Source organism: Hyperoodon ampullatus, assembly GCF_949752795.1.
Source record: "Hyperoodon ampullatus genome assembly, chromosome: 6".
In the NCBI taxonomy this organism is placed as follows: Eukaryota; Metazoa; Chordata; class Mammalia; order Artiodactyla; family Ziphiidae; genus Hyperoodon; species Hyperoodon ampullatus.
Window position 1 is genome coordinate 85,477,938 of NC_136919.1, and position 27,290 is coordinate 85,505,227.

Consider the following 27,290-nt stretch of genomic DNA (forward strand, 5'->3'; position numbering starts at 1 on the left):
GAGGTCAGCATGTCCCTGGGTAGAGGGTCTGTGTGTCTTACTTCCCTGTAATATCATCTAGGAAACTTCAAGGCCCTCAGAGGAATGACTGCATGGCATGTCTTGGCAGATGGGATGATAGCCACCCTGACCCCACCCAAATTTCATGTGTTCCTCAGTGGGTCATAAAAGTGGTAGAGAACTAATTTACTAAAGCAGCATATAGACTTCAACAGTGGAGAAAACTCAGCCACATTTTCTGGGGAAGGAGGACCAAATGGATGAGTGCTTCCCTCCCTATCCCATACCACAGGACTGTGTAAATCCCTGGGATTAAGGACTCCAGGAAGGAGGAAGGCTAACTCCCCCACTCCCCTGGTAGATTAGCTGCTAGGGGGTCTACACTAAGTCATTATATACAATAATGGATATGCGACAATTCTTGCACACCTGAGTTTATGGACTGACATTCATACCCTCTACACAGTTTTGCAATTTTCTAAATGAAGGTGCTGAGGAAGGCAGTGACCTTGTTCATTTCAGCTTTTTTCTAGAAACTTTGCCCTCCACCTTCCAAACCTAAAGCAGTACCTCCTATCCCAGCCCCATCCCTCCCACATACCACAAAAAAGCAAACAAAAGTCCTAGCCCTGTCAGTTTACAAATCTTTTCAAACTGAGGTGGTTGACACTGGCTCGTGTGATGGAAGGCCCCAGGGCAGGCACTGTGTGTATTCCTGGCGCATCACTTTTGCTCAAAGATTTGGGAAAATATTTTTATAAGAAACTGGGTTAAATTAAGGAGTAAAAGGCAAAATTCACATTTCAAAAAAATGATGAAATTCCAGACTTCAAAGGAACTTTTTTCTTGCAGGAAGGGGACCTCCCTGTTTCAGAACCCCATGTGGATCTCCACTGGAGTTCTTCTGAGAAGAACACTTCTGTGGAAAAGTTTGAGCCGCGCTGGCTCTGAGCCCGGCCTGGCTCTGGGCCTCTCCCCTGGCTTGGGCTGAGGCTCCTCAGGGCTATCGCGTTCTTGTTAATATCTGCTCACGTTTCTAAACTCACAGCTTGTCAGCGCCTACACAACCTGAGAGGTATTGCCAGGTTCCAACTCGCTCTTTTCCGGAGGGGAAATGGAGAATCAGCAGCTTAAAAGGACTTACCTGGGAAGCATCCAGGCTTCCCAGGTCAAGGCTTCTCTCAGTGTCCTTGGCCACCTCCATCCCTTAATCCTGCCTTAACCCTTGGCCCCTTGGTGTTTTGCAGAGAACCTCATCCCCCACCCACCCACCCCCGGCCCATAGTTCACCCTGCAATTCCATCTTGGGGGCCTTTCCTCCCCGCTGGAGTATCTGGCGCCCATGGGGGTGCTTAGGAAAGTTTGGTGAATTAATGACCGCTGGTTCAAACAAATGCAACAGAGCCCAGTCCAGGGTCTGGTGAAGATGTGGTTGGATGGGGGTGAGGGGTGATTTACTCCGCCATCTCCCAGTGCAGCCCAGAGAGAGGGGCTAGGGTCCGCGTTGGAGGACTGGAAAGCGCCTCATCAAGCGTGCAGAAGTACCAACACAAATTGGCAGGGGTAGTCTCCTCTCGCCGCCCAAGGTTCTCCGGCGGGCGCGCAGCCGAGCCGCCTGGATGGTGCAATCTCCCGCGCGCCTTGCATTGATCAAAAAAGGGGTTGAAACAGTAAACGCGAGGAGGAGCAACTCACTCGAGTCTCGACTGGGAAGCACGACCAATGGGGATACGAGCCCCGTTGCGCGAACCAATCAGCGCAGAGCCAGCGACAGCGCGGGCCAATGGGGGCTCCGGCTCGGCGCTGGAAGAGAGCACAGAGTCGGCGCCGGCTGCAGACTTGCGCTGCCCACGCGATCGGTCCTTTCCAGCCGACTCCCAGTTCCCGCTTCTGCACCATGGACTCCCTGATGCAGGTGGTCAACTTCGGGCCCGGGCCCGCCAAACTGCCGCGCTCGGTAAGTCCCCTCTAGCGCGCCCCGGCAGTGCGGTCCTGGCGGGAGCAGGCGCGTGGGTGGCTGTGCATCTCTGCACGGGGCTCCCGGATCCCCACTCCCTGCCCGGAGTTTCCCGAACGCTCTGCAGTGGCGTGCACTCCCCGTTTAGAATCTATCGTGGGTGGGCCTCTAGAAGGATACATTGGGGAAGGAACTCGGCGAGGCTTGCTTGTGCAGCTGTCGCTGGCGCCGGCTGCGGGTGCGCTGCGTGCAGAACTCGGCCCGCCCGGGAGTGCTGGCTCGCTGCGCTGCGCACCTGCAAACTCCGGCGCTGTGCCTTCAATTCGGCCGGGCCGGGGGCGCGTCGGAAAAGAAAAAGCTCCCAACTCTGCGTTCGCCTCGCCCCGCAGTGCTGCGAACCAGGCAGTGTTGAGTGGATGCGTGAATGGACACTGTGAATGAATGGTGAATGAGGATTGCGTTACTGGAGGCAACTGCAAACTGGAGGCCCGCGCACGACCCCTCGGAAGCAGTGTTGCCTTTAGCCAGCACTGGGAAACATTGCTTTTCAGAAATGTAAATTTAAAAGCCTTCAGTCCAGCCCAGGCTTTCCCTCTTTGTCTCTCAGATACCCGACCCGTCCCTAAAGCCTTTTCTCTCCCCTCTGTTACACGCGTAGATTTTTTTTTTTTCCCAACTGGCGTGACCCCTAAAGGCATTCTAATATTCAAATTCTGGTAGGCCTTGGACTGCTAGCCCAGTTCGGTTCACTTTGTTCTGGAGCAAATGAATGACTGAATTCTCCCCTGGGCCATTACCAGACCTTTGAAGTGCAAGCGAACTTATTCCCTGCCTTCCCAGCCTCCAGCCGGGTTCCGGCTCCTCCCCTAACCTCCAAAACCCACTCCCTTCACATCCATTCTCCCCTCCCACCGCCCAAACTGTGAAGGAGGCCAAGTCTCTACTGTGCCTTGGACGCACAGACCCCTGCCGCTGCTGTTATATTTTTATTTTTCTAACCAGGATGGCTCTGATGATATGTTGTAGCAACATGGGTCATAGCCAAGTGCTTTACAATTATCTGCTGTTGAACTGAGTAGAATCTCCCTGGGACAGAGACTTCTCTGTATTGTGATAAGAACAGAGAATCTTACAATTGTAGAAGGGAAAGGACATTTTGCTTTTCTGGGGGCAGCGCTAGTAGGAGCTGAGAGTACAGGGCTTCGTTTTTTCTTAGTTATTGCGGTCTGTTTTAGATGAGATTCCCTGCCAGAGCTATGCAAATGTTTCCTCTACCCTCACCGTTTTTTCTCTCTCTGTGTTTTGGACTCATCTGCGCATTTGTTTCCTGTGTAATTTGTTCTGCATTTATTATAAAGGCAGTTGTTATCAGTAGTACAATTATTTATTATTTATTTTCCTGGGAGGATTTATGCCCTCCTGTGTGCTCTCCAAGCTGGGGGTGGGGGGGCAGATGTTGCTATTTATGTGTCTTCTTGATTTAATTGAAGTATAAGGATTAGAGAAGCTTTGCAAACTTTTTCTGACTGTAACCACAATGAAAAATATATTTCACAAAATGAGCAAGTACCTGCACATAATTAAAACAAAAGGCTTATGAAATATTTAGCCTAATGACTACAACATGCACAATTTTGTATTCTATTCTGCTCTGGTCTATTCTAGTTCATTAAAAAATTAGTTATGATCCACAAAAGTGGTTGCATTCTGCAGTTTGAAAAAAAATAAACTCCACTGGATTAGAGGGGTATGCTTTTTGGGTAGAAGTTTTTAAAACTTTTTATAATGATTTTGGTTATAAACTTTTATAGATGTCTTTTCAAGGAATACTATCTATGAGAGAAATACAGTCTGAACAGAAGTTCAAGGATGATTCTATCAGAGACAGATGTTTGTATTTACTAAAGACAAGGGTTTGCTAAAAGTTTGTTTGATCAGCCATTGCTAATGTGTCCAACAAAAACGATGACAAATTCTTTTTTTTTTTTAATTTTATTTATTATTTTTGGCTGCGTTGTGTCTTCGTTGCTGCACGCGGGCATTCTCTAGTTGCTGCGAGCGGGGGCTACTCTTCCTTGCAGTGCGTGGGCTTCGCATTGCGGTGGCTTCTCTTGTTGCGGAGCACGGGCTCTAGGCACGTGCGCTTCAGTAGTTGTGGCACGTGGGCTTCAGTAGTTGTGGCTCAGGGGCTGTAGAGCTCAGGCTCAATAGTTGTGGCGCACGGGCTTAGTTGCTCCGCGGCATGTGGGATCTTCCCAGACCAGGGCTCGAACCCGTGTACCCTGCATTGGCAGGCAGATTCTTAACCACTGTGCCACCAGGGAAGCCCCGATGACAAATTCTTGAACCTCTTTTTTTTTTTTTTTTTTTCTGTACGTGGGCCTCTCACTGCTGTGGCCTCTCCCGTTGCGGAGCGCAGGCTCCGGACACACACAGGCTCCGTGGCCATGGCTCGCGGGCCCAGCCGCTCCGCGGCATGTGGGATCTTCCGGGATCGGGGCACGAACCCGTGTCCCCTGCATCGGCAGGCGGACTCTCAACCACTGCGCCACCAGGGAAGCCCTGAACCTCTTTTTTTTGTCTCATTCTTTATTGTTAAAATGGTGTTTTTTCAGACAAGTTGCAATCCAATTTAGATTATGTTTTTTTTTTTTAATTTTAATTTTTCACTGCATTGGGTCTCCGTTGCTGCACGCAGGCTTTTCTCTAGTTTCAGTGAGCGGGGGCTGCCCTTCGTTGTGGTGTGTGGGCTTCTCATTTCGGTGGCTTCTCGTTGCGGAGCACAGACTCCAGGTGCGCGGGCTTCAGTAGTTGTGGCATGCAGGCTCTGTAGGTGTGGCTCGCAGGCTCTAGAGCGCAGGCTTAGTAGTTGTGGCGCACGGGCTTAGTTGCTTCACGGCATGTGGCATCTTCCCAGACCAGGGCTCGAAGCCGTGTCCCCTGCATTGGCAGGCGGATTCTTAACCACTGCGCCACCAGGGAAGCCCTAGATGATGTTTTATGAGGTCTTTAGCCTGTATCTTTTAAGGGAACCTCCTTTGATGGCAGGATGCTTCTACAGAGGGTTTATCTCATCTATTTTGTGTACATTTTTAGAGCATTTCTTTCTCTCTTTTTACTTTATGGCAGGTCGCTCATACACAAAGGTAGAGAGGGAACAATATAACTAAATTCATGGACCCATCCAAAATTTAACAACTAAGGACATTTTGCCAATCTTGTTTCAGCGCTCCCTCCCCCATACCCTCTTTCTCCCCTTCTGCCCCTGGATAATTTTAAAGCCAATCACAGATATCGTGTCATTTCACTCGTAAACAATGCAGCGTGCATCTCTGATAAGGGCTTTCTGTTCTTCTTACTGAAGTGTGTGTGTGTGTATCTATCTATCTATATATATCTATATATGTATCTATATATATCTGTGTAGATATATATATGAAATAGGTGTTTTTCTTTCAGTGTGTAGTAATTTACATTTTACTTGCCTTTGGCAAAAAAACAATGAGGCACCTCCCGAGCAAGTGAGCTATGTGTTTGGGGGTGGGGGTAGGGAATGAGCCTTGCCCCCCGCCCATTTCCTGGCACTGGAAGATTGGCCATAAGATGGGTCCCACCTGTCCAGTTGTCCTTGTAAGGCAGAACATGGTTATGGGATTGCAGTGATCTTACAAGATGGGTCAAGGGGCTGGAATGGGGCATACAGCTAAGTACCTCTGGAGCCACAGCTGAAATTCCTCACCTGCAAATTGGGGATGAGAATATCACCTTCAGGGCTGTTGTTGAGGGGAGAGTTCAGTACATCAGTACCCCTGATGAACCTTGATTCACAGCACGTGCTTCCTAATTCCTGCCCACCCCACCCATCCCACCAGACCAAAAAGATGGAAAATTGAGTTATCAGTTTAACTTGGGCCTAATTGATTTTTTTGTTGTCCCCCAGAACTTTATGCTTTTTGTGCCTTTGCTGTCAGAGTGCAAATGCAATTGTGGAAGGGACATTTTTCTAGGGAATTAGACTTTTCCCAAAGGTCTGAAGTTGACAGTTAAATAATTGTTTTCAGAAAACTTCTATACTTGATCTTTTTTTAAGTCCAAGTGAGTTTTTATCTCTAAGTAAATTCATACCTTTGGAAAAACTATGTCTTAGCATCAGTCACATTGCATAATTTCACTCTCAACTTTGAGTGTAAGTTGCATCATCCGGGCTCTGTGGGGATAGGGGGAGGAAGGGGATTGGCTGTGGGCAGGGACATAAGCTTCCTCACAGGCCTGGTGGGTGGATCTTCTCCCCTGTCCTTCCCCCACTGCAGTTTGTTTGTCCAGAGTTGTGCACAGCATATTGAAATCATCTTAAATTTTCTTTTATTTTTTTTCTAGGTATTGTCAGAGATACAAAAAGAATTATTAGACTACAAAGGAGTTGGGATTAGTGTTCTTGGTAAGATTTACTTTTGGATTCTGTGAATGTCCAGGATTCAAAGGGAACCAATTAAAATGCATCATCGAGCCTAGAATTTCTACTGGGTCTTCCTGTAGGCCTTTGTAGATATATTTTTAAATTTTAATAACTTCCATAGCATGTTTGATCGAAGCAATTTTGAAAGCAACATAAATGCTGGTGAGGGGTTTATACGTCTCAGCTTACTGTCGCATCATTGGTTTTTGCTATGCATAGGATCTGAGATCAAAAGATCCTGTACATTTACATTAACAGTGCCCAAACATTTATAAAATTGCTTCACATTCATTTTACAGTTTTTGCTGTTCTTAAACATGAACTCATTAATGTTGAAAAGTACACAAGCCTTTTTTTGAAGATCTTGCCTGTTAATAATTTCATGAAGTTTCTTTGAGTTCTAAAATTTACTTTTGTTTAAATTTAATTTTCTTTTTCTTTTTTGATATTTCCAAAGGCTACAGACTATTAAGAGACTGTAGGTTTAACTGTGTGCTCATTGCTATTAAATTTTGTTCCTGTGGGTCTGGCACATGCACCTAGATATCTGTGAAGTGAGAGCACAGTGTGGAATTTTGTGCTGTTGTCCTAAGGGCGGCCTTTGCACACAATTCCTGTTTGTGAGAAAGATGTGAGTGATCAGAGACCAAAGGATAAATTAGTACATGGCTCATTCAGTGAATATTGCCACTTTTTTTTTTTGCGGTACGCGGGCCTCTCACTTTTGTGGCCTCTCCCGTTGTGGAGCACAGGCTCCGGACGCGCAGGCTCAGCGGCCATGGCTCACGGGCCCAGCCGCTCCGCGGCATGTGGTATCCTCCCGGACCGGGGCACGAACCCGTGTCCCCTGCATCGTCAGGCGGACTCTCAACCACTGCGCCACCAGGGAAGCCCTGAATATTGCCACTTTTGAAAAATCATTCTGCTGTGACAATAAGGTTAAAATGTGTGCAGTTTGAAAATCAATTTGGATTTCCCTTTAAAGTAAGTGTGGCCCACAATTTGAATGGAAAATAACGACATTTCCCTTTGTTATTTGATTTGCAAATTTTGTAGTTACAGCTACAGTTAACTTTTGTTGCTTTGGTTTTGAATTGGAATTTTTTTCTTGTTTTTCTTTCCACAGAAATGAGCCACAGGTCATCAGATTTCTCTAAGATTATTAACAACACAGAGAACCTTGTGCGGGAATTATTGTAAGTTTAAAATTTTAAAGACAAAATTGTGTTACTCTTGTTTGGTAATCCATATACGTGGGTGTCTGTTGCATTATTTTCTAGACTCTGCTGTGTGTTCAGAGTATTCCATTCTTACAAATAATCTTGTTAAGATTCTCCCAATTTCGCTAGATCAGTACATAATGCTTTGTATTTGTTCCTCATCCTGTGTTTGTATGTTTATTTTTATTTTATGTGGTTTTTCCAAAGATTTGAAATCATTGTATCTGGGAAGGATTTTTTTAGCACTGTGGAAGTTAAACTGGCTTAAAAGGGATTTAAATGACAAAGAAGTGGTCATCTTTGTCAGCATAATTAACTATAACTTGGTTCACTGGCTCTTAAAGTATTGCCTCATACAACCTGTCAGAATCAACTCGTGGGGGAAGTATTAAAAAGTTCAAGTGCTGGGCCCCATCCAGACCTGTTGAATCAGAGCCTTTGTACAAACTTCATTTTTAACGGGCTCTTTGGGCAATTTTAAGGGTTCTGAACTCTGGGAACTGCTTCTCAAATGAACTTTCCTAGTTATCTGCACTGCTTTTCTTACCCAGAGGAAACTGTGTTCTTAAATAGATTGCTGCTTAAAGGAGAGGTTTTATGTATTATATAAATATATACACATAGACATATGAATACAGTCATCTTGAAAACAAAACATTGTTGTTGGTTTTTTTTCTGCTCACAAAACTAGTGCATGTTCATGGTGGAAAGTTTAGGGAAAAAACAAACTCACAAAATCAACCGTAATTATCCATAACCCCACCAGTCAGGGGTAATCACTGTTAACGTTTTAGGGTCCATCCTTGCATTATTTCATTAACAAAATTGGAATTATACTAATTATTTAATAACTTTCCCTTTAAATTGCATTGATAAAATGCTTCAGATGGGGCGGGCTTGGTGACATTTCTTGTGAGGAGCCCTCGAAACCCGTGCTAATGTCCGTGTTTGGAGCCGGTAATCATCTGCTTGGCTTAGCATGCCAGGGCTGCTTGCTGGGTCCCTGTCATGTTCACAGAACAATTGCTTCCTTCATGGGGTGGGTACTTGGAATGTTGGCCCAAGAGGTGTGGCATTTGACCCACACGCCTGTGAGCCTTTCCAGCTTGAACTTCCGGTTCAATTTATGGGCCGATTTCTTTGTACCCCTGTACCTAGACCTCTGTCTGGTGTCCTTCCATCCACTTCTTGGCCCTGTTCACTGCCCGGCATCTGAGTAACATAAACCAGGAATGCTGCCTTGGGCTGCCATCCTCCCAGCTGCTGAGAACCTCGTGGTTACAGTCTCCTAAGACCTGCCTGCGTGCTTTGCTAGCCTCCTGAGCCCTGGATATAGGCAGGCATGGTTCAAAACCAGATATATGCACACCATCCCTTGTGTTGGTGAGACCAAGACCCTCTCATATTGCCCTGCCCTTTGGTGCTTTCCTTACACCTCTGTGCTGGAGCTCTGTCCCTTGGCCGTCTGCTTTCTGTGTAACCTGTTCCCAAGCTCTGACATTGCTCAAAGTCTTGGGTCCAGTTTCCCTGGCCTGAGCTGGCCTTACCCTACTGCCTGTAGCCATGCCAATCACCATTTTAATTTTCCATGTTGCAATCAAATATTTTTGCTGTTAATCTTGATATATATTGGATAGGTGATACATGCTTAGGTCTAAAGGATTATCAAAGATCCTTCTCCTGGGCTTTCCTGGTGGCGCAGTGGTTGAGAGTCCGCCTGCCGATGCAGGGGACACGGGTTCGTGCCCCGGTCCGGGAAGATCCCACATGCCGCGGAGCGGCTAGGCCCGTGAGCCATGGCCGCTGAGCCTGCACGTCTGGAGCCTGTGCTCCACAGCAGGAGAGGCCACAACGATGAGAGGCCCACGTACCAGGAAAAAAAAAAAAAAAAAAGAAAAGATCCTTCTCCAGTGTCCACCTGGTTCATAGCATGGACCAGCACATATATACTTTTAGGACTTTTGGTTGCAAGTGACAGAAGCCCAACTCTTGGCTTACGCAAAAAAAAAAAAAAAAAAAAACAAGAAAGGAATGTATTATCTCATATAACAGCAAAGTGCAGGAGTGATTTAGGAGCTCACATGATGTCAGGAAGGTCTTTTTCTCCATCTCCTGGCTCTGCTTTTTTATATGTTGTCTTCACCAGATGGCCACCAGTGGTTGCAGGTTTAGCTCCTACAAGTTCTTTCTTTCCCTCAATAGAAACAGCTCCTCTTTTCTAGAAGTTTGGATCCAGGTCTCAGAACCAAACCACACTGGCCAGCTTGGGTCACGTGCTCATCCCCTGGAGCTGGGATTGGCCACCCTTGAACCAGGTGGACCGAGAGTGGCAGCCAATGCTTCCCTAAAGGAACAGCAGGGTGTTACTAGCTCTGTCCAAAAAGTAACCATAGGCTTCCACCACAGGGCCCAGTAAATATCTGTGCAAGGAACTGAGTAGATAAATGACTGGGTTGGGGAAGGCAGAGATGGGGCTTGACCATCGTTCTCGTAGTGCATCCACCCCAGGGTAAAGTGCTGGAAGAGCATCACTCATTCTCAATTTTTGACCCTGTTTACTGTCGCCTCTGCTTCTGCCCAGAGCCATTCCAGACAGCTACAAGGTGATTTTTGTACAAGGAGGTGGGTGTGGCCAGTTCAGTGCTGTCCCCTTAAACCTGATTGGCCTGAAAGCAGGAAGGTGTGCCGACTATGTGGTGACGGGATCCTGGTCAGCTAAGGCCGCGGAAGAAGCCAAGAAGTTTGGGACCGTGAATGTTGTCCACCCCAAACTTGGGAGTTACACAAGTAAGTGCTGGGAGCTGAGCTGGACAGTGAAATGCTGGCTGGCAGGTGGTCCCTCCTCAGCTAGCAGGTCACCCGTGCCCCGGGCAGTTCTTTCGTCCCCTTGTCAGTAGTTAGTTTGATACCATTTAGATTGTCTGCCTGTTCCTGTTAAGATTACTAACGGGCTGCTGCAGAAAGAGTATGCCTGGGCTGCTGACTTAGCTGCAAAGCCCAGGGGCTGGTTTGGCTTTACGTATGGCTTGATCAAGGGCCTCCTACAGTGTCTCCCAGTTCTGGTGTCTTTCTCTGTCTCCTCCACAGTCAGGAAAGCTGCCCCCTCCTTTTTAGAAGATGGCTGTAGCTGCTCCTGACCTTATATTCTCTCATGTTTCAATGCCTTTGCTCACGCATTCCCAGTAACAGTCTCATGTCTCCTGTGTCCTATTCTGTATCAGTCAAGCGGCCTTCCCTGAGTTGCATTGTACCTTCGGGGCTGTGGGTGGAATTGGTCCTACTGGAACTACATGGGCTGAGAGTCGCGGAGGCTGACGCCCACAGGAAACTGTCAGTGGACATAGAATGGATGGATACTGGCCAACAAGGAAAAAACCCCAAATACTCACCACGCCATTTTTGAAGATTATTTGCCCCCAGTAACAGTCAAAGGGGTGGGGTGGGTCATCCCTTTAGGATGTTGGTGGTGATTGTAATGTAAGATGGATAGGGTGCTTTCACTTGTGAATGCTCTGGGATCTGTCTTCCCCTGCTAGGGGAGGGGCGTCATTCCTGGTTGCCTCCTATCTCCCTAAGGAAAGAGGGGAGGAAACGTGTGGAGTCCCCAACTTGTCTCCTGTGATAGAAATTCCAGATCCGAGCACCTGGAACCTCAGCCCGGACGCCTCCTATGTGTATTACTGCGCCAATGAGACCGTGCACGGAGTGGAGTTTGACTTTATCCCTGATGTCAAGGGAGCAGTGTTGGTCTGCGACATGTCCTCAAACTTCCTGTCCAAGCCAGTGGATGTTTCCAAGGTAGAGTGTAAAAGAGGCCTGCGCCAGCGGGGGGCGGGTCGGGGTGGGGGGGAACCAGCCTCTCGGTTTCTCTAAGGACATTTTAATATATACCAGAATGGGGAAAGGCTGACACTGTTGGTGGTCAGAATGTTTATGTCCTGACATTCCCAGCCCTGTGTTAATCGTCGTCTCCCAGGGGGTCACACTTGAGTCCTTGGGGAATTCATCTGCCTCTGAGAGTGGTGCTTAGAAAATCCTTTTGTCAGCATCTTGGGAGTTACTTGCTGTCATCAAGGAAAGCTTGAGGGGCTACGAAGGAGCCCCACCTTGCTTTGTACCCAGCTCAGCTCCAAGAGCATGGACATGACATGTAGATTTCTGAGCAGCTCCCCAGGTGCGTGCCATGGGGGCTATGTTAACTGTAAGGAATTTAAAACAAACTAAGAAGTAGTCTGCCTTTTAAAAAGTTGTGGTAAAATATACTTACCATAACTTTACCATTTTAACCATTTTTAAGCGTACAGTTCAGTGGCATTAAGTACACACACACTGTTGTGCAGCCATCAGCACCATCCATCTCCAGAACTTTTTCTTCCCAAACTGAAACTCTGTCCCCATTCAACAATAACCGCAGTCCTCCCTCCCCCCAGCCCCTGGCAACCACCATCCTACTTTTTTTATTGGTCTCTGTGAATTCGACTATTCTAGATAACCTCACGTAAGTGGAATCATGCAATATTTGTCCTTTTCTGTCTGGCTTATTTCACTTAGCATAATGTCCTCAGGGTTCGCCCATGTGGTAGCATGTCAGAACTTCATTTCTTTTTAAGGCTGAGTAATATTCTGTTGTATGGATGTACACATTTTGTTTATAGCCTGCTTTTTATTTTCACTCACCATGCACTGGCAATTCTAAACAATGTCAACTATAAAATACTCCCTGTCGAGCCACACTGTCCCCACTCCTCCCACTTGGGATGCCACTGAATTTTCCTACAGGTTTCATGGGGAGACATGGAAGAGGGTTCTGCATCTTACACGAAAACATTTCCCAAAGTATCTTTAAACATCTCTTTTTTTCTAAAATTTCTTCTCTCTCAGGCAGCTTGTCCCATTATTTCTCAGTATCTTCTGATTATCCCTTTATACAAATATAAATGGATAAAAAAATTGATTTCTTTAGGTTACCAAGGACAGCAGCCTTATTTTAAAGATGGGCTTGTACGTAGAAAAGAGGTATGCTAGAGTGAATATGAATAGATGCAAGGCCTCCACAGTGATGGGTTTGGGCTGGCCCCTCCTTGGAGAGAAGGATCAGACAGATTTGTAATCTGCAGGCTCTGAACTCTTGAGTGTCGATTTGCTGTCCCGGATAGAGATTCCTTTAGAGAAGGGAATGCACTCCAAACAGGATTAAAATAGAGTAACTTCCTCATAAAAATTGTGCCTTGGAAGGAGATTGGGAAGTTTGACTACATTTATGAAAAATGACCCAGTGCATCTAGAACAGCAGGCTTTCTCTTTTGCAGTTTGGTGTGATTTTTGCTGGTGCCCAGAAGAACGTTGGCTCTGCAGGGGTCACGGTGGTGATCGTCCGAGATGACCTGCTGGGGTTCGCCCTCAGAGAGTGCCCCTCGGTCCTGGATTACAAAGTACAGGCCGGAAATAACTCTCTGTATAACACACCTCCCTGCTTCAGGTAACTCCGGGGTGTGGCTTGCGGACCAGTGAGGAGGTCTCAGTATTTCCCATCAATACTAGTTGACTTTTTAAAGTAGGGCATGATGCTACAAATCAGTGATCTAATAGCCCAGATATCCTATTAGGATTATCTGCCCAGCTCACCTCTCCCTCATCCCCCTCTGTGCACTGTTTGATCAGCTTTCCTTGCCTTTCTTTTGGGGTATTTTTGTTTGATCTTGGTAGCCTTGGTGGTTCATCATTAACTCAAAAGCTTTCTGCACATGAAGTGTCATGCTTGCATCTCAAACAACCAGTGTGGCTTTGGAGAAGGGCTTTCAGAGGCAGGGCTACTGGTCTTTTTCTTTCCTTATTGGGTCTGCTTGAAGCTGGCTGCCTGGCATCTAACACACTGGCTGGAACAAACACCTCTCTGTTTTTCACCCAGTCTGCAGGGGTCCTGTTAGCCTGGCTTCCCCTTATCCAAGTGAGAGGCTGCATTACAGCACTTTTGGGGAGAGTAAGGCTACCCCACCGTATAGTCTTTTAACTCCCAGACTCAGGTAGTTTGTGAAAATCTTTGTGACACCTAGGATTTAGCAATTGCCTGAGAGATTTTACTACTAACAAGCTGTGTGACCTTGGGCAAGTTGCTTAACCTATCTGTGCAGCAGGTGTCTCCAGGAGTAATTGGTTGCTGGGAGGATTGAATGTGAGGATTGAATGATTAATAGATATGTATAAAATGTGCTTGGTGAGTGCCTGCCTCTCAGTGACTTATAAATGTTAGCTGCTGTATTATTATTGTGGTTTCTGTATTATCCCCAGCCTTAGCAGCGGGGATAAAAGAGCCAGAGTTTATAGATTATCTTATCTTTCCAGGGCAGCTCTGATGTAAAATAGTGATGTGTATGACCCTCTTAATCTCCCAAGCACCCTAGGAGGTGGGTACTCTTATTATTATTCCCATTTTGCAAGTGAAGAAGCCAAAGCCATACTTCAAGAAGTGGCATAGCTGGGGTTTGAACCCAGGCGGTCTGGCTTGAGAGCCCGAGTATGCACAGCCTGTATCTTTGTGCTCTTCACAAGTAAAACTCTCAGTGTGGGTCTGTGTTGGAAAGATCCCATCTCTGGAGAACGGTTGGCTGCTGGGAGTCCAGCTCTCTGAGTCTCCCGGGTTTTCCAGGGATGGTAGAAGTTCTCGTAAAAGAGTGTATGAAGAGGGCCTCGGGCTGGTACAGGCTGCGGCTCCGTGGGGCTGGGGCTTTGTGAGAGGTCTCCGTCTGAGGCGCTGCCTGTGGGAAATTTCTTCCACATAATTTACCAGAGGAAGAAAGGAGCTTTTTCCGAAGTTAGAATTCTGATGGAAATTTTTGCTGGTTTTCTGTGCTGCTCGCATGGGCCGGAGCAGCTTCTCACTTTGTGTCCCCTGCTTTCCTCAGGACACGGAGGGCTCCAGTGCTTACTCTCCTGGTCACCTGTCAATCCCACTCTGTTTCACCCCAGTTGAAAGTGCTTCTGAAGTGCCTGGTAGGGATTGGGGGGCAGGACTGAACCTGTCTCACCTGCCCGTCTTATCTCTGGGGTTTCTGGCAGTGGAAGAACCCGTGACCACCGGCCAGCTGGGAAAGGAGCACTGCCGTGCTGAGCGGTGCAGGACGGTTGGGGAGCCTGAGTGCAGGGCCCCTGGAGAAGGAGCTTCGGCTCCAGGCTGCGAGGTGGCGGGAGGCGTCTGTCCTTACCTGTTAGAACGTGCAGCCAGAGTCTGGCTTGCAGGCAGGTGAGTCTTTCCGGGGGGGCAAAGGCCACCACAGCTCCGCGAGTGAGACGGTGGGAAAAGGCAGGGAGAGCCCTGGCCCTGAAACGGGGCCTGAAATGGGGCTGGCAGTTCTGATCAGAGCAGGGGGAGCTGTCATGCCCTCTGGCACCGTCTCCATGAGTGACCGGGAAGCACATTTTAAAAAACTCTAATGGATATGTGTTAAGATGCAGTCGGGTAATATTAGAGGGAAAAATCAGCAGAAACAGTGAGAAAGCAAAGGAGGTCAGTCTGTCTAGTGGGAGATAAAAAGGTCTGGAGTCAGACCTGGTGGGCACTGAGAGAAAGTCCTCCTGTGAGTGACTCAGAGGGTCACTCCCCTACCAGGCCCTGTGCAGGCCTCCACCCCAGGCCCTGACTGGTCAGGTCAGCTGGCCAACCTGGGCACCTGGGGGTGGGGCACAGGCTGGGGGAGGGCAGATACTCCCCACCCAGAGCCTTCCTGCCCGAAGAGTGGGCTCAGCCAGACACCCAGAAACAAGGGTGGAAAAGGGGCGAGGTTTCCTCTCCAGACAGATCAGAAGAGTGAACGCTGAGACCATCTCGGGGCAGGATCGCTAATAGTATTTGATCAGAATCGTATAAACGTGGAGGACCAAAGAGATTGGGTTAAAAGTATTCTGACCCAAGACACCCCTTGGTGTCTTGCTTTCTTTTACCCCGAAAGAAGAGAAAAGGAAAAAAGTAAGTCTGAATAATTGAGTAGTTACCCTAAATCTATGACTTGAAAAACTTAGATTTCATTTGGGGTACTTCAGCTTTCAAGATTAGAAAATTGTAGCTCATGCAGTGAGAACAAGCAGTGAATGGAGAGAGGAAGCTTTGTGCAGAACACCCTCCCCAGGCCCTGGATGTAAGGGGATAAGGCGCCCAGAACACTGCAACTTTGTCACATGGAAGTCCTTGAAAATGTCCCAAGTTTGAAAAGAAGCTCTTTTTTTTCTTTTAAACTCAGAGCCAAGTGACCACAGGCCCTGGGCAGTTTGAACTGAGCCTTCCTGTAGTTGCCTGTAGCCCTGAGCAGTGAATTGGGGTGGAATAAAGGACCCGTGGGCGTTCTGTTTAACCCTTTAGTGGAACGCACTAAGCCAAGTTCATGGACGAGCAAACGGATGCCTAAACTTCCCTTCTAAGCCCACAAGACATTTTTACTTACCACGACTAACTAGCTGTAGTGTGAGGTAAAGTAACTAATAAGAAACAAAATGACCCTACTGACCCAGACCACCTTACTTATCAGCATAGGAGTGTGGGCTGCCAAGGGGGCCTAGTACTTCAGAACAGCCAGGGAGAGTTTCCCGGGGAACTTTCTGGCGTGCTTTTCTAATCCCTAGTGCCCACAGAGTATTTCGTGTTGCCTTAAAAAATTAACACATGGTCTTGGCAAAGATTCCTGAGGAGAGCAGAGCCTGCGGGGTAACCATTGTTAACTGCTTGCTGTGTAGGGCATATGCAAACAGAGCCGTATGTTTAATTATGCAGATGGAACTTTACCATATAGGCTGTTCTGTGAATTCTTTTTTCTATCCAGCAATGTACCGTGAACGCTGCCATGTCAGCTCAGATGCCTGCCTTTTTTCCCCCCTTTGAATTGCTGAGTGATATTCCAGAGAATGGATCTGCTGTGATTCATGTAGTCATTTAACGCGCAGGCTGAGACAGTGTACCTGCACTGCATGGGGCAGGGGGCATTTTAGAAGTGAAGCCGTACATCAGTTAAAAGTTAACCCTGGTTAGTGGGGACCAAGTTTCAAAGCTGCATAAGCATTTTAGGGCCCCTGTGTTTTGAAGGTTTCGGATTGTATGGGGGTAGAAGCATGAGTTAATAATGCATCGGAAGCTCCAGTCGACTCACAAGGCCGGACATCCTTCCACTCCAGGGGCGTAGGGGTGAGTCACACACCAAGAGGGAAGTGTGTTGGTGCTGAGGTCTGGCTGGGACTGTGGACCTGGCCTGAGCCTTTGCTGCAGCCTTGATTTGATGAATCAAATAGCAGCAGCTTGGGAACCCTGGGGTAACAGAGCTGCAGGTAGAAGTGAAGCTCGGCTTCCAAAATGTGCTCTTGAACAGGCAGGCACCCGCAGGTGGCTCGGTGTGTTTGGATCATGTGGCAGGGTGTGTTTCTGTGGTTTGTGGGGGAGTGAGCAGTTTGGGGTTAGATGGAAATTCGAGAGCACCTTACGGAACAGAGAAGTGAGAGGGCAGCACCGTATCTGGAACACATGCCTACACGTCCACACACGTGCACGTGTGCTGTGATGCCCCTGTAGCAGCTGCTCTTGGCAGCTGTCTGTGTGGCTTGGTGCCAGCCTGGCTGCCCCGCTGGCAGGCGAGAGAGTGGGTGAGGGTCCTGGAGGCCCTAGTAAACCAGAGGCCTTTGTTACTGTGAAAAGAGCTGAGGTGGGCTTCCCTGGTGGTGCAGTGGTTGAGAGTCCGCCTGCCAATGCAGGGGACGCGGGTTCGTGCCCCGGTCCGGGAGGATCCCACATGCTGCGGAGCGGCTGGGCCCGTGAGCCATGGCCGCTGAGCCTGCGCGTCCGGAGCCTGTGCTCCGCAACGGGAGAGGCCACAACAGTGAGAGGCCCGCGTACCGCAAAATAAATAAATAAATAAATAAATAAATAAAAGAGCTGGGGCTTTCGAGTCAGACCATCTGGGGTTGGAATCCTGGCTTTCTCAGCCACTTATTAGATGACTTTAGCCAAGTTAAGCTGTCTGAGCCTGTTTCCTCATCTGTAAAGTGGGATAATAGCAGCTCTGGCCTTGGATTTTTTTGATCAATAAAAGGGAGAGTCCTGGACCACTGAATAGTCCTTCCCTTCTCTTACTTTCTTCTTTCTCCTTTGCCCCTCTGATTTCTCAGTCTTTATCCAGAGAGCTCCAGCCGAGGCTGTAAATTATTCAGAGGCTATTTTCTGCTTTGAGCTCCCTCGCTGCTGCCCCTAGCTGCCAGTTCTCATTCCTCCCAGGGCTGTCTGGGTAGCCAGGCTGGGGAAGCTTCCACAGGGGCTGTCGCATGGTTCTGGGTGCTGGCTGCTCCCTGCCCAGTGCCCGCTGGGCAGCCCAGTGTGGGCTCTGCTACCTTCTGGGGTAGAAACACCGGGATTCTCCACGCACCTGGAGGCAGTGAACGAGCCAGTCAAGTATCTTGGGCTTCCCTGGGACAACCTTCTGGTGTTCGAGTGTTTTCCCCTCCCCACCCTGTCATAGTGTTAGTAAGTAAACGAGGAGGCAGCTGTGTCTGGGGGTCCCCACCCCAGATCTTTGCGGGACATTGATGCTCAGCAACTAAGTTTGCACAGATTCTTGTGGGGGACCTTTGTCCCACTCATACAGAGGCCATAGCTGAGCACGGACCTTTGCCATGCTCCTAGTTCGAGGAGGATGGTCTCTTTTCCCCGGGAGACCTCTGCTCCTGTCCTGTGGGCTTTCAGTGAGGTGCACAGAGAGCCCTCAGCACCTTTTTATTTTTTATTATTTTATTATTTTTTTATTTTTTGGCTGTGCCGCGTGGCATGTGGGATCATCGTTCACTGACCAGGGATCGAACCTGTGCCCCTTGCAGTGGAAGTGAGGGGTCTTAACCATTGGACCGCCAGGGAAGTCCCCTCAGCACCTTTTTAAGCAGAGGGGCTTTCAGAAGATCACTGGGAAAACCATCCGCTGCTCTTCAACATCTTTTGTTTTGGGCTTAGTTTTGAGCACTCAACTAGTAGAGATACTACTAAGTACACCTGCCATGTGCCAGCCCTGCACTAAGCACTTCACCCAACCCATTTCCTGCAGCCCCCCCAAGAGCACTGAGGTCTCTAAGTGACAGGGTTGATATTCTGGCTCGGTAAACGATGCACCCAAGCTCTATGAAGGGCCGAGGTGCAGCGGGTCCTCCTGGAACCAGGGACCCGAATCCCACCCCATCTGTACTCCTGTGTCTCAGCTGAGCCTCCTTCAAATGTTCCTTGTCGCTCTTACCTCATAACTCACCGTTTCACCAACACACAATTCTGCCTCTTCTCATTCCCAATTCAGAAAAGCCTATGGAGGGCTCTGATTGGTCCAGTTAAGTCCCCTGCTCAACTCTGAAACCAGGGGAGCAAGGGACCCCGCTGGGTCCTCCTGCTGGGTGGGAGGGTGGAGTTAGGAAGAGCAGGGCAGTTGAAATGCTGGGTGTCCACCGTCGGTCGGTAGGCCTCCCTGTTTCCAGGTGGGAAAGTCGAGGTTTGGATCCCTGGGGTGACTAATCCTGGGTAATCTGTTAGGGGCAGCACTGGTTCTAGAGTCAGGACTAGGACTTGGAGCCCAGGCTCTTAGGCACTCTGCCACCCTGCCTCCGCCCGGTGATGGGCTGTGTGCCAGGGCTTTGCGGGAGGAAAGGTGAACACTGTGCTTCCAGCCTTCCAGGACTGCAGGGTCCAAGACACGGGCACCTAGGAATGGAAAATAAAGAGCCAGTGGTAAAAACTAGGGGAAGTGTGGGCAGCGGGCTCTGGGCGTTCAGAAAGTGAAGAGTTAACTGGTGGGGGTGGGGAGCTAGGTGTCTGAGGATGCTTGTGGCAGGGATAAAATGTCAGCAGGGGTGGAGACAGGGAGCTGTGTTCCAGGTGTCATGAAGAGTTTGCGTTCGGGCTTGGGCTGGACTGGTGGGCACCGATGTGACCTCTAGTGAAGAGTCTAATTAACCCTCTTTTCTGAATGGCCCTCAGGGGCCTAGAGCTGGGCTGATCTTCGTTTTTGCTCCGTGACACGCTCCTGTCCTTGGTGTACACATGGCCCACTTTCATCTTGTCTATGTCTAATGGTGTCTTTAAGTCTGTTTTAGTACAACTTCAGACTGTTTGCTTGGATGTCTTTCCACTTGTGCAAAGCTGAACTCAATGGATATATGTATTTTTTTTTAATTATTTATTTATATTTTATCATCTTTATTGGAGTATAATTGCTTTACAATGGTGTGTTAGTTTCTGCTTTATAACAGAGTGAATCAGCTATACATATACATATACCCCCATATCCCCTCCCTCTTGCGTCTCCCTCCCTCCCTGCCTCCCTATCCCACCCCTCTAGGTGGTCACAAAGCACCGAGCTGATCTCCTTATGCTATGCGGCTGCTTCCCACTAGCTATCTATTTTACATTGGGTAGTGTATATATGTCCATGCCACTCTCTCACTTTGTCCCAGCTTACCCTTCCCCCTCCTCGTATCCTCAAGTCCATTCCCTACGTGGATATGTGTATTTTTTACTCTTTATTTTAGCATCTATGTCATGGGCTTGGTCCTGGAGTGGATTAAGAACAATGGCGGTGCAGCAGCCATGGAGAAGCTTAGCTCCATCAAATCGCAGATGATTTATGATATTGTTGATAATTCTCAAGGATTCTATATGTAAGTTGATGGGGTTTTATCTCACATTTTGCCTCTTGTGAATTTAAAAATGTATATATGCCATGTCCTTTTGGAACATGGATGCAGCCACCTTTCGCTGAGACACTGAACTCCTCAGGAGCGTGAGTTAGGTAAGTCTTCCCTCCTGCATCCCATTCCCAGGAATCCGGGGCTTTGGGACCTGTCTCCCAGTGGGTGGTAACGTTTCTCACACCACAGACCCCGGGGCAGACCCCTCTCCCCAACCTCACCTGCTCTGTATGTCCCCTGGGGACAAAACACATACTTGCTGGAAGCTCTCAGCTTTACCTCAGGACTCACTGGAGACCCTTGGTATAAACACCCACTCCTGGCCCCTCCTCTGGGTTATTTACCCTTTTAGGAAAGTTTACTCTTTCGCTTATTACAGGACAAACGCTCCCATCCCAGGCCTGCAGTTGGTGAATGGAATTGGCTCTGGTATGAGTTGACTCCTAGTTAAATGTTTTTGTGACTTATTGATTCATGAATGTGTGTTGACTGCTGGACCAACGCCAGAGAACGTATGGGCCTTGTATTGATCTCCTAGGGCTGCCAGAGCAAAGTACCACTAGCTTAGTGGCTTAAAACAAGAGAAATTTATTTTCAGTGTTCTGGAGTCCAGGAGTTCAAAGGCAAGCTGTCAGCAAGGCTTTGCTCCCTCCAGAAACTCCAGGGAAGAATCCATTCCTTGCCTCTTCCAGCTTCCAGGGGCTTCAGGCATTCCTTGGCTTGTGGCTGCCTCACCCCAGTCGCTGCCTCTGCCTTCACATGGCCTCCTCCTTTCTTGTGTGTCTTGTCTTCTGTCTCTTACATTGGATTTAGGGTCCACCCAGATAATCCAGGATGATTGATCTCATCTAGAGATCTTAGCTTAATTGCATCAGCCGAGACCCTTTTTCTAGGTCACATTCGCAGGTTCTGGAGGTGAGCACGTGGATAAACCTTTGCAGAGGCCACCGTTCAACCCCCTACAACAGGCCTGTCACCAAAATGCCAGATATAAAGTACCTAGTACAGTGCCTGGCACACAAGGAGCTTGACAGATGATGTTTTCATTTGCTTTTCTTTTTCCCCTCCTTCAAGGTGGGGACAGCTGTGGGAACACCAGACTTTATGCTCTGTATGCACGTGTGTTTATACACATACATGCGTAAACACTTACACTCATTTGCCGAGCCAGGACCCCCTTCTTAGCGGCCTTTACTCTTTGGAGTTCAGTGTGTTGTAAGAAAAAATATCTGGCTGACAATAACAAGGGAATTTTCACTCTTTTAAGAATTTAGTGGGCCTTGTAGGAGAAAAAAATGGTGCCACAATCCTGCCTTAGAATTGTATGTTTTACCCAAGATTTGCTAACACATCTCCATAACCATCCATGGGTGGGGTTGTACTTTGGGGACAGGCCTAACTGCTGCTGTCCCTTCTGCCCTTAAATGCCTGCCTGCTCCTATGAGTTCTTGGCTTGTGATGACACCCCAGCCACAAGCCCTCAGGGAGTCTGGCTTGGCTGAACGACTTGACCTTTGGGGTCCTCTTCCACATGGCATCTGGGGGAAGGGGTACACACTGTGCATTTCTGCCTGCTCTGTGGTTCTGTGGCTTAGCCCTTGGGAATCTTCTACTTTAGAGCCTGACATGTGAGAGAGGAGGCCAGGGTACTCCAATAGCACTTACTGGAGCGGTTGTAACATGCATGATCAGCAGTAGATGGTCCAAGGAGTTCATGGCCAAGGGCTAAATAATGAGCCATGAGCTGGGGGCAGGGAGATATTGCTTTGGCTGGAGGCGAAGGGAGGGCTTTTACATGAGCTTGAGCCTTGGACAGGAGTAAGAATTAGGCAGAGATGAAGGAGGAAGTACTTTTAGGAATTTTTAGGAAGGCAGGGAATGGCCTCTGCAAAGCACTGAGGGAAGAAAGTAGTGTGTTTGGAGAGCAGAGAGTGGGCTACCTGAAGGGCACAGCTCGTGCTGGGATTGGAAAGAAAGTCTGGAAAGGTCTGAAGACATGTTTAATTCACTAGCTCATTTATCCATTCGTCTATCTACCCATCCACCCACCCATCCATCCGTCTACCCATCCATCCATCCATCCATCCATCTATCCGTCCATCCGTCCATCCATCCATCAAGCAAATGGTGCCTGAACACTCCTCTGTGCTAGCCTTGTTCTAGGCTCTGGGGATACCCAGAAGAATAAGTCACCTTTCCTGGCTCCATAAGAGTGATCAGGATCTGAACGTGAGTAAGAGCACATGGCAGCTGTTGTGGAGGGGAGACCAATTTTCTATGAGCTTTTGGCTCCGTATATTTCTCGGGAGATGTGAAGGCACAAAATGGGAGGACAGAAAGCATGGTGATGCCTCCAGAAGAAATCCAGGAAATTAAAAACAAAATAAAGCATAGAAGGAACACCAAGTATCCCCTGAATTCTCTCCCCCGACTTGAGATCCTTTAACTGCAAGCACCCAACCTGGCATTTTCCAGAAGGTAGCCTGTTGAAGCCAATGTGGCAGGCAGGTCATCTCCTGAGGAATCTCATCACCTTCCCATGCAGAACTCCTCATTCACTTATGAACAGCCTTGACCCCGAACTTGCATCCTCTTCCGAATAAACCTCTTTCTGGAAACTTCCATTCACCTCCTGGGCCGCCTGCCCAGAAGAGGTCATCCGGCTCATGGTGTTCCTCTGGGACCTTGTTACCAGGGTCAGTAGCAGGCTTTGCTCCCTCTCTCCTCTATGTTAGCAGTTGGACGCTCACTAGTTGTCTCTGTGTGCACTTGGGTTTTCAGGAAGATCTTTGCTATGGAAACATGGCCCCGAAGGGGAGGTGAGCAGTTAAATGAAAATGCATGTGAATAAAGAGTATGTGCCTGCCCCCAACCAGGCACCCAGCACCCCAGGTGCTGCAGAGAACTTGCTGGGGTCCCCCATGCCTTGGCAGACACAGCTCTCTGCCAGATGCCCTTCCTTCGTCTCCCTCCGTCCTGACCCCTCCCACCCCCCTTCCTCTGAAACCTTCAACCTTCTCTTGGGCAGAGTTAGTTGCTCAGCTCTGTGCTCCCACGGCGCTTGTCCTGTGGAATTTGAATTCCCTCCACAGCTGTCTTGCTAGGTTGGGAGCAGCCAATTCCCCTTCATCTTTTTCTTCCTTCCCTCAGCCCCACACCAGGGACACTCAAGGGCACCGTGCAAGTTTAATCTTCAGTTTCTAGTTGTTATGACATTGTTGCTGTCACGATACCATCTACGTTCACAATAGGATGGGTAAATGTGTGGGGGATGACTGTAAATACAGATTCTTTGTAAATCCAGGTTCTTAATTCTTCCCCCTTTTTAATATTTTTTCCCCTTAAATCACGTGTCCTTTTTGCTGCTCCAGCTCTATAATTGGACTCTCACTTGGGGAGCCTGAGGCAGCAGAATATCAAAGAGGGTAGACACTAAATTTTTAATTTAAATGTCAACCAGGATACCTACTACCTGTGAAAAGGGGGGCCCAGAATTCAGGCTCAAAGCCTATTACCAGACACTTGATTTCCCTTCTTGTGTCTCTTCTGTCCATCGATGTGCACTTGACTCCTATTAACTTTAACAGGAATTATGTGTGTGCCCTGAGGGGTGAGCATAGCTTTTAATGGGGGCTTCCTCACACTGCTTTCATTTGCTGTTTAATTTTAATGAATCCCACCCTGTAGAAGGGGAAGAATGAAATAGGATGTGCTTGAGAAAATGAAGAGAGTTATTACATATCTTCCTTGTAATCCAGAGTAGCATGTCATCTCTTCTTCTGTTTGTCTCCTTTGGTTGTCAATGGAAGATAATTTTGGCTTGCTTACTTTCCAAATCAGAAACTGAAGTCAAATACTAACATATCCTAGATGAAATTTGACTCATTCATTTTTGAGAGTCTGTGAGCCCTGTGTAAGGTGCTGAGAATAAAAAGACAAATTTATTGACTTCAATAGTTATTTACATAGCATTGAATGTGTTCCAGACACTGTTCTAAATTCTATCAGTTATCTACTTTTGCATCATAGAACACTTCAAGACAGTGACTGAAAACCACAACCATTTCTTTCGCTCAGGGTTCTTTTCAGTCAGCAGGTGGGGCTGGGCTCAGTGGGGTGGTTTCTTCTGCTGGTCTCATCTGAGATCACTTATTCAACCAAAGTCATCTGGTGATCCACCTAGAGTCTAAATGGCCCCCCTCATCTGTCTGGCAGCTGGTGCTGGCTGTGGGCTGGGCCTGTTATTTCCAGCAGGCTAGCTTGGGCTTGCTTACATGGCAGTGATGTTTTAAGAGGGCAGGTAGAGAAGCTGCATGCCCCTTGAGGCCTCAGCTTGGAAGTTGCACAGCATCACTCCTGTTGCAGTCTCTTGGTCAAAGCAAGTCCGCAAGGCCAGCCCAGATTCAAAAGGTGTGGAGCACTAGACCCCACCTCTTGCTGCAGAGAATTTGTGGCCATTTAGTCTCCCATCAGAGAGGCACAACAGAGAGATTTAGTAACTTGTTCAAGGTCACACAGCTTGGGACAGTACAGTGTTTTAAGTGCTTTGAAAGCTGCTACTCATTATTTTTAAATCTTACAGCCACTATTCGGACCAACTTATTTTTTTTCTCTGCAGCCTTGTAGAGAAAGGGTCATTCACATTGCTGTGTGGCTGCCATGGGTTGGAAGCTTCATATATGTTATACCACTGAACTGTCATAACTAGTATGAAATGGAGATATTATTATCATTCCCAATATTCAGATGAGGAAACTGAGGCTCTTGGAAATTAAGTATGAGTTGTATAAGAGAATGTTAACTCACTGTTCCATATGCAAGAGTGGTCTCCCTAAGTAAATTATAAATGTCCTGGTGCAGATCTTTTTTTAATCTCTTGTTTGCATCTGGAAAATCGTTTTTAAAAATTTTCTGTTGCTAACAATTAAAACTGGATTAGATAGCAGCTGTGCTTTAGGGCATCCAGTTCACATTTATTACATTTACTTCATAGTCTACTTTCACCCTAACTAGTGGCAATAGAATTGCAAGTTGATGGGAACAATCTTACTCTAATCACCCGTACATTTCAGTATACTCCATTATGATATTCAAATATATAACATATTATTAAAATAACATTAAAGGGAACATAGAATTATCCCATATTCTCACATCCTGAACACAAATATTTTCTACTTCTCTGTGCTTCCTTAGAATCTTTATATCCACATTTATACTCTAATTAGAGTACACATAACATCTAAAATTTTTCACTTATTAGATCATAAACCACTTCCATTTTGCAACCTAATCTTTATATTTATCTTTTTATGTGGCATCTTAATATTTAGTTATAAAGAAATGTTATAATTTATTTTATTTCTATGGTGGACGTAGGTCATTTCTAACTTTACCTGTTGTAATTAATTACAGAATATATGATGTTCTGGATGGGCTTTTGTTCAGATATTTTGTTTAATTCTATCTCTAAATATGTACTCTCATATTTTTCAAAATATGTGTTCTGAATTTGATTCCCACCTCCTGTCAAGAACCATGTAAATGTGTGTTGTGTGTGTGTGGTGTGTGTGTGTGTGGTGTTTGTGTGTGTCTGTGTGTTTGTGTGTGTGTGTGCGCACGCCACCAGTTTTACTCTGGGAAGTTGACTTAAGGAAATAGTTCAAACATACAAAAAATGTCCAAGTAATCCAATGTTATGATGTTTCTTCATATGTTAGCATAACTTTATTTTTCGTAACTAATGCTTTACTTTTTTTTTCTTTTTGCATTTCTATAACCAAATAACTGACATAGAGTTCATTTGGGGTATAAGTTTTAGATCTAAATCAATTTTCCCTATACAGCACTACAATTATCCCTCTCTGTTTATTAAATAATATTCACTTTCCTGGAATTACGTGATTCTTATTTTACTGAATGCTTAAATATAATATATAAATGGGTTTATTTGGATTTTTTAAAAAAATTTTTTTCTGTTGCTTTGTTAGTGGCAGTTGCACATTGCAGAAAAATAGCTGGAACAAAAAACATGTTTTTCAGATGTCCAGTGGAGCCCCAGAATAGAAGCAGGATGAATATTCCATTCCGCATTGGCAACACCAAAGGAGATGATGCTTTAGAAAAAAGATTTCTCGACAAAGCTCTTGAACTCAATATGATCTCCCTGAAAGGGCATAGGTGAGTACATGTCCCATCCAGAAGCTTGTCAGAGAATTGGTTTAGTTTTCAGACGCTAAAGGAGACACATCTAGGAGCCTGCCCATCCTGGAGTAGCAGTTATTGTAACTAGTTGGGAAAGACCGTTTGTTATGGGGGTTCTCCTGCTGCTGCTTACAGACCCCTTAGCACGATTCCACGGCCGAGAGCATGGGGGGGCCACACGTTCTAGGAGCTTTGGTCAAAATTACCTTTGAAAATCTCTGCTCTGACAGCACAAAGGGTGCCATCCCAGCTCTGGTGCAGCTGGCACAAGCCTGTTCAGTGTAAGAACAGACACTGTTGCTCCCCTGAGCATCAGAAAGAGTAGTTAATTCTGTAAGCTCCATGAAAGATGTACGTTCTCACGCATGAGAATAGCTGCCTGCTCCCTGCCCCCTGCACGGCAGGCTCATTGAAGAGGTGAGCTAACCTAGGTTACCTGTGAGCGTGACGGTCCTTCACTGCGTTGGAAAGGAATTTTCTAATGACTGAGATGTGTGATGCTCCTGGCCACCTGCGGGGGCTTTCAGGTGGGAGGTTGGACACGATGGTCTCAGGTGCCGTGACTCTCGCAGGAGCTGGTGACGGGAAGGGGGGTCGTCTTGATGCTCAACCAGATGCTCCTGTTCTTAACGGCTGCATCTGTGGTTCTTCTAGGTCCGTGGGAGGCATTCGGGCCTCTCTGTATAATGCTGTCACCATCGAAGATGTCCAGAAGCTGGCAGCCTTCATGAAGAATTTTTTGGAGATGCACCAGCTATGA

General features: G+C 47.3%; 1 protein-coding gene across 2 annotated transcripts; it reads left to right on the forward strand.

Annotated features, from left to right (window-relative positions):
- Window positions 1-1,897: 1,897 nt before the first annotated feature.
- Window positions 1,898-27,290, forward strand: PSAT1 (phosphoserine aminotransferase 1; the record flags this gene model as incomplete). Of its 2 annotated transcripts, XM_079706321.1 has the most annotated exons (9): window positions 1,898-1,957; window positions 6,335-6,395; window positions 7,540-7,609; window positions 10,215-10,420; window positions 11,259-11,431; window positions 12,943-13,112; window positions 20,168-20,296; window positions 26,369-26,506; window positions 27,185-27,290. In XM_079706321.1, 9 exons carry the CDS (start codon window positions 1,898-1,900, stop codon window positions 27,288-27,290), a joined length of 1,113 nt encoding a protein of 370 aa, XP_079562447.1. The 2 variants fall into 2 exon arrangements, with proteins under 2 accessions (XP_079562447.1, XP_079562448.1); XM_079706322.1 differs by lacking the exon at window positions 26,369-26,506.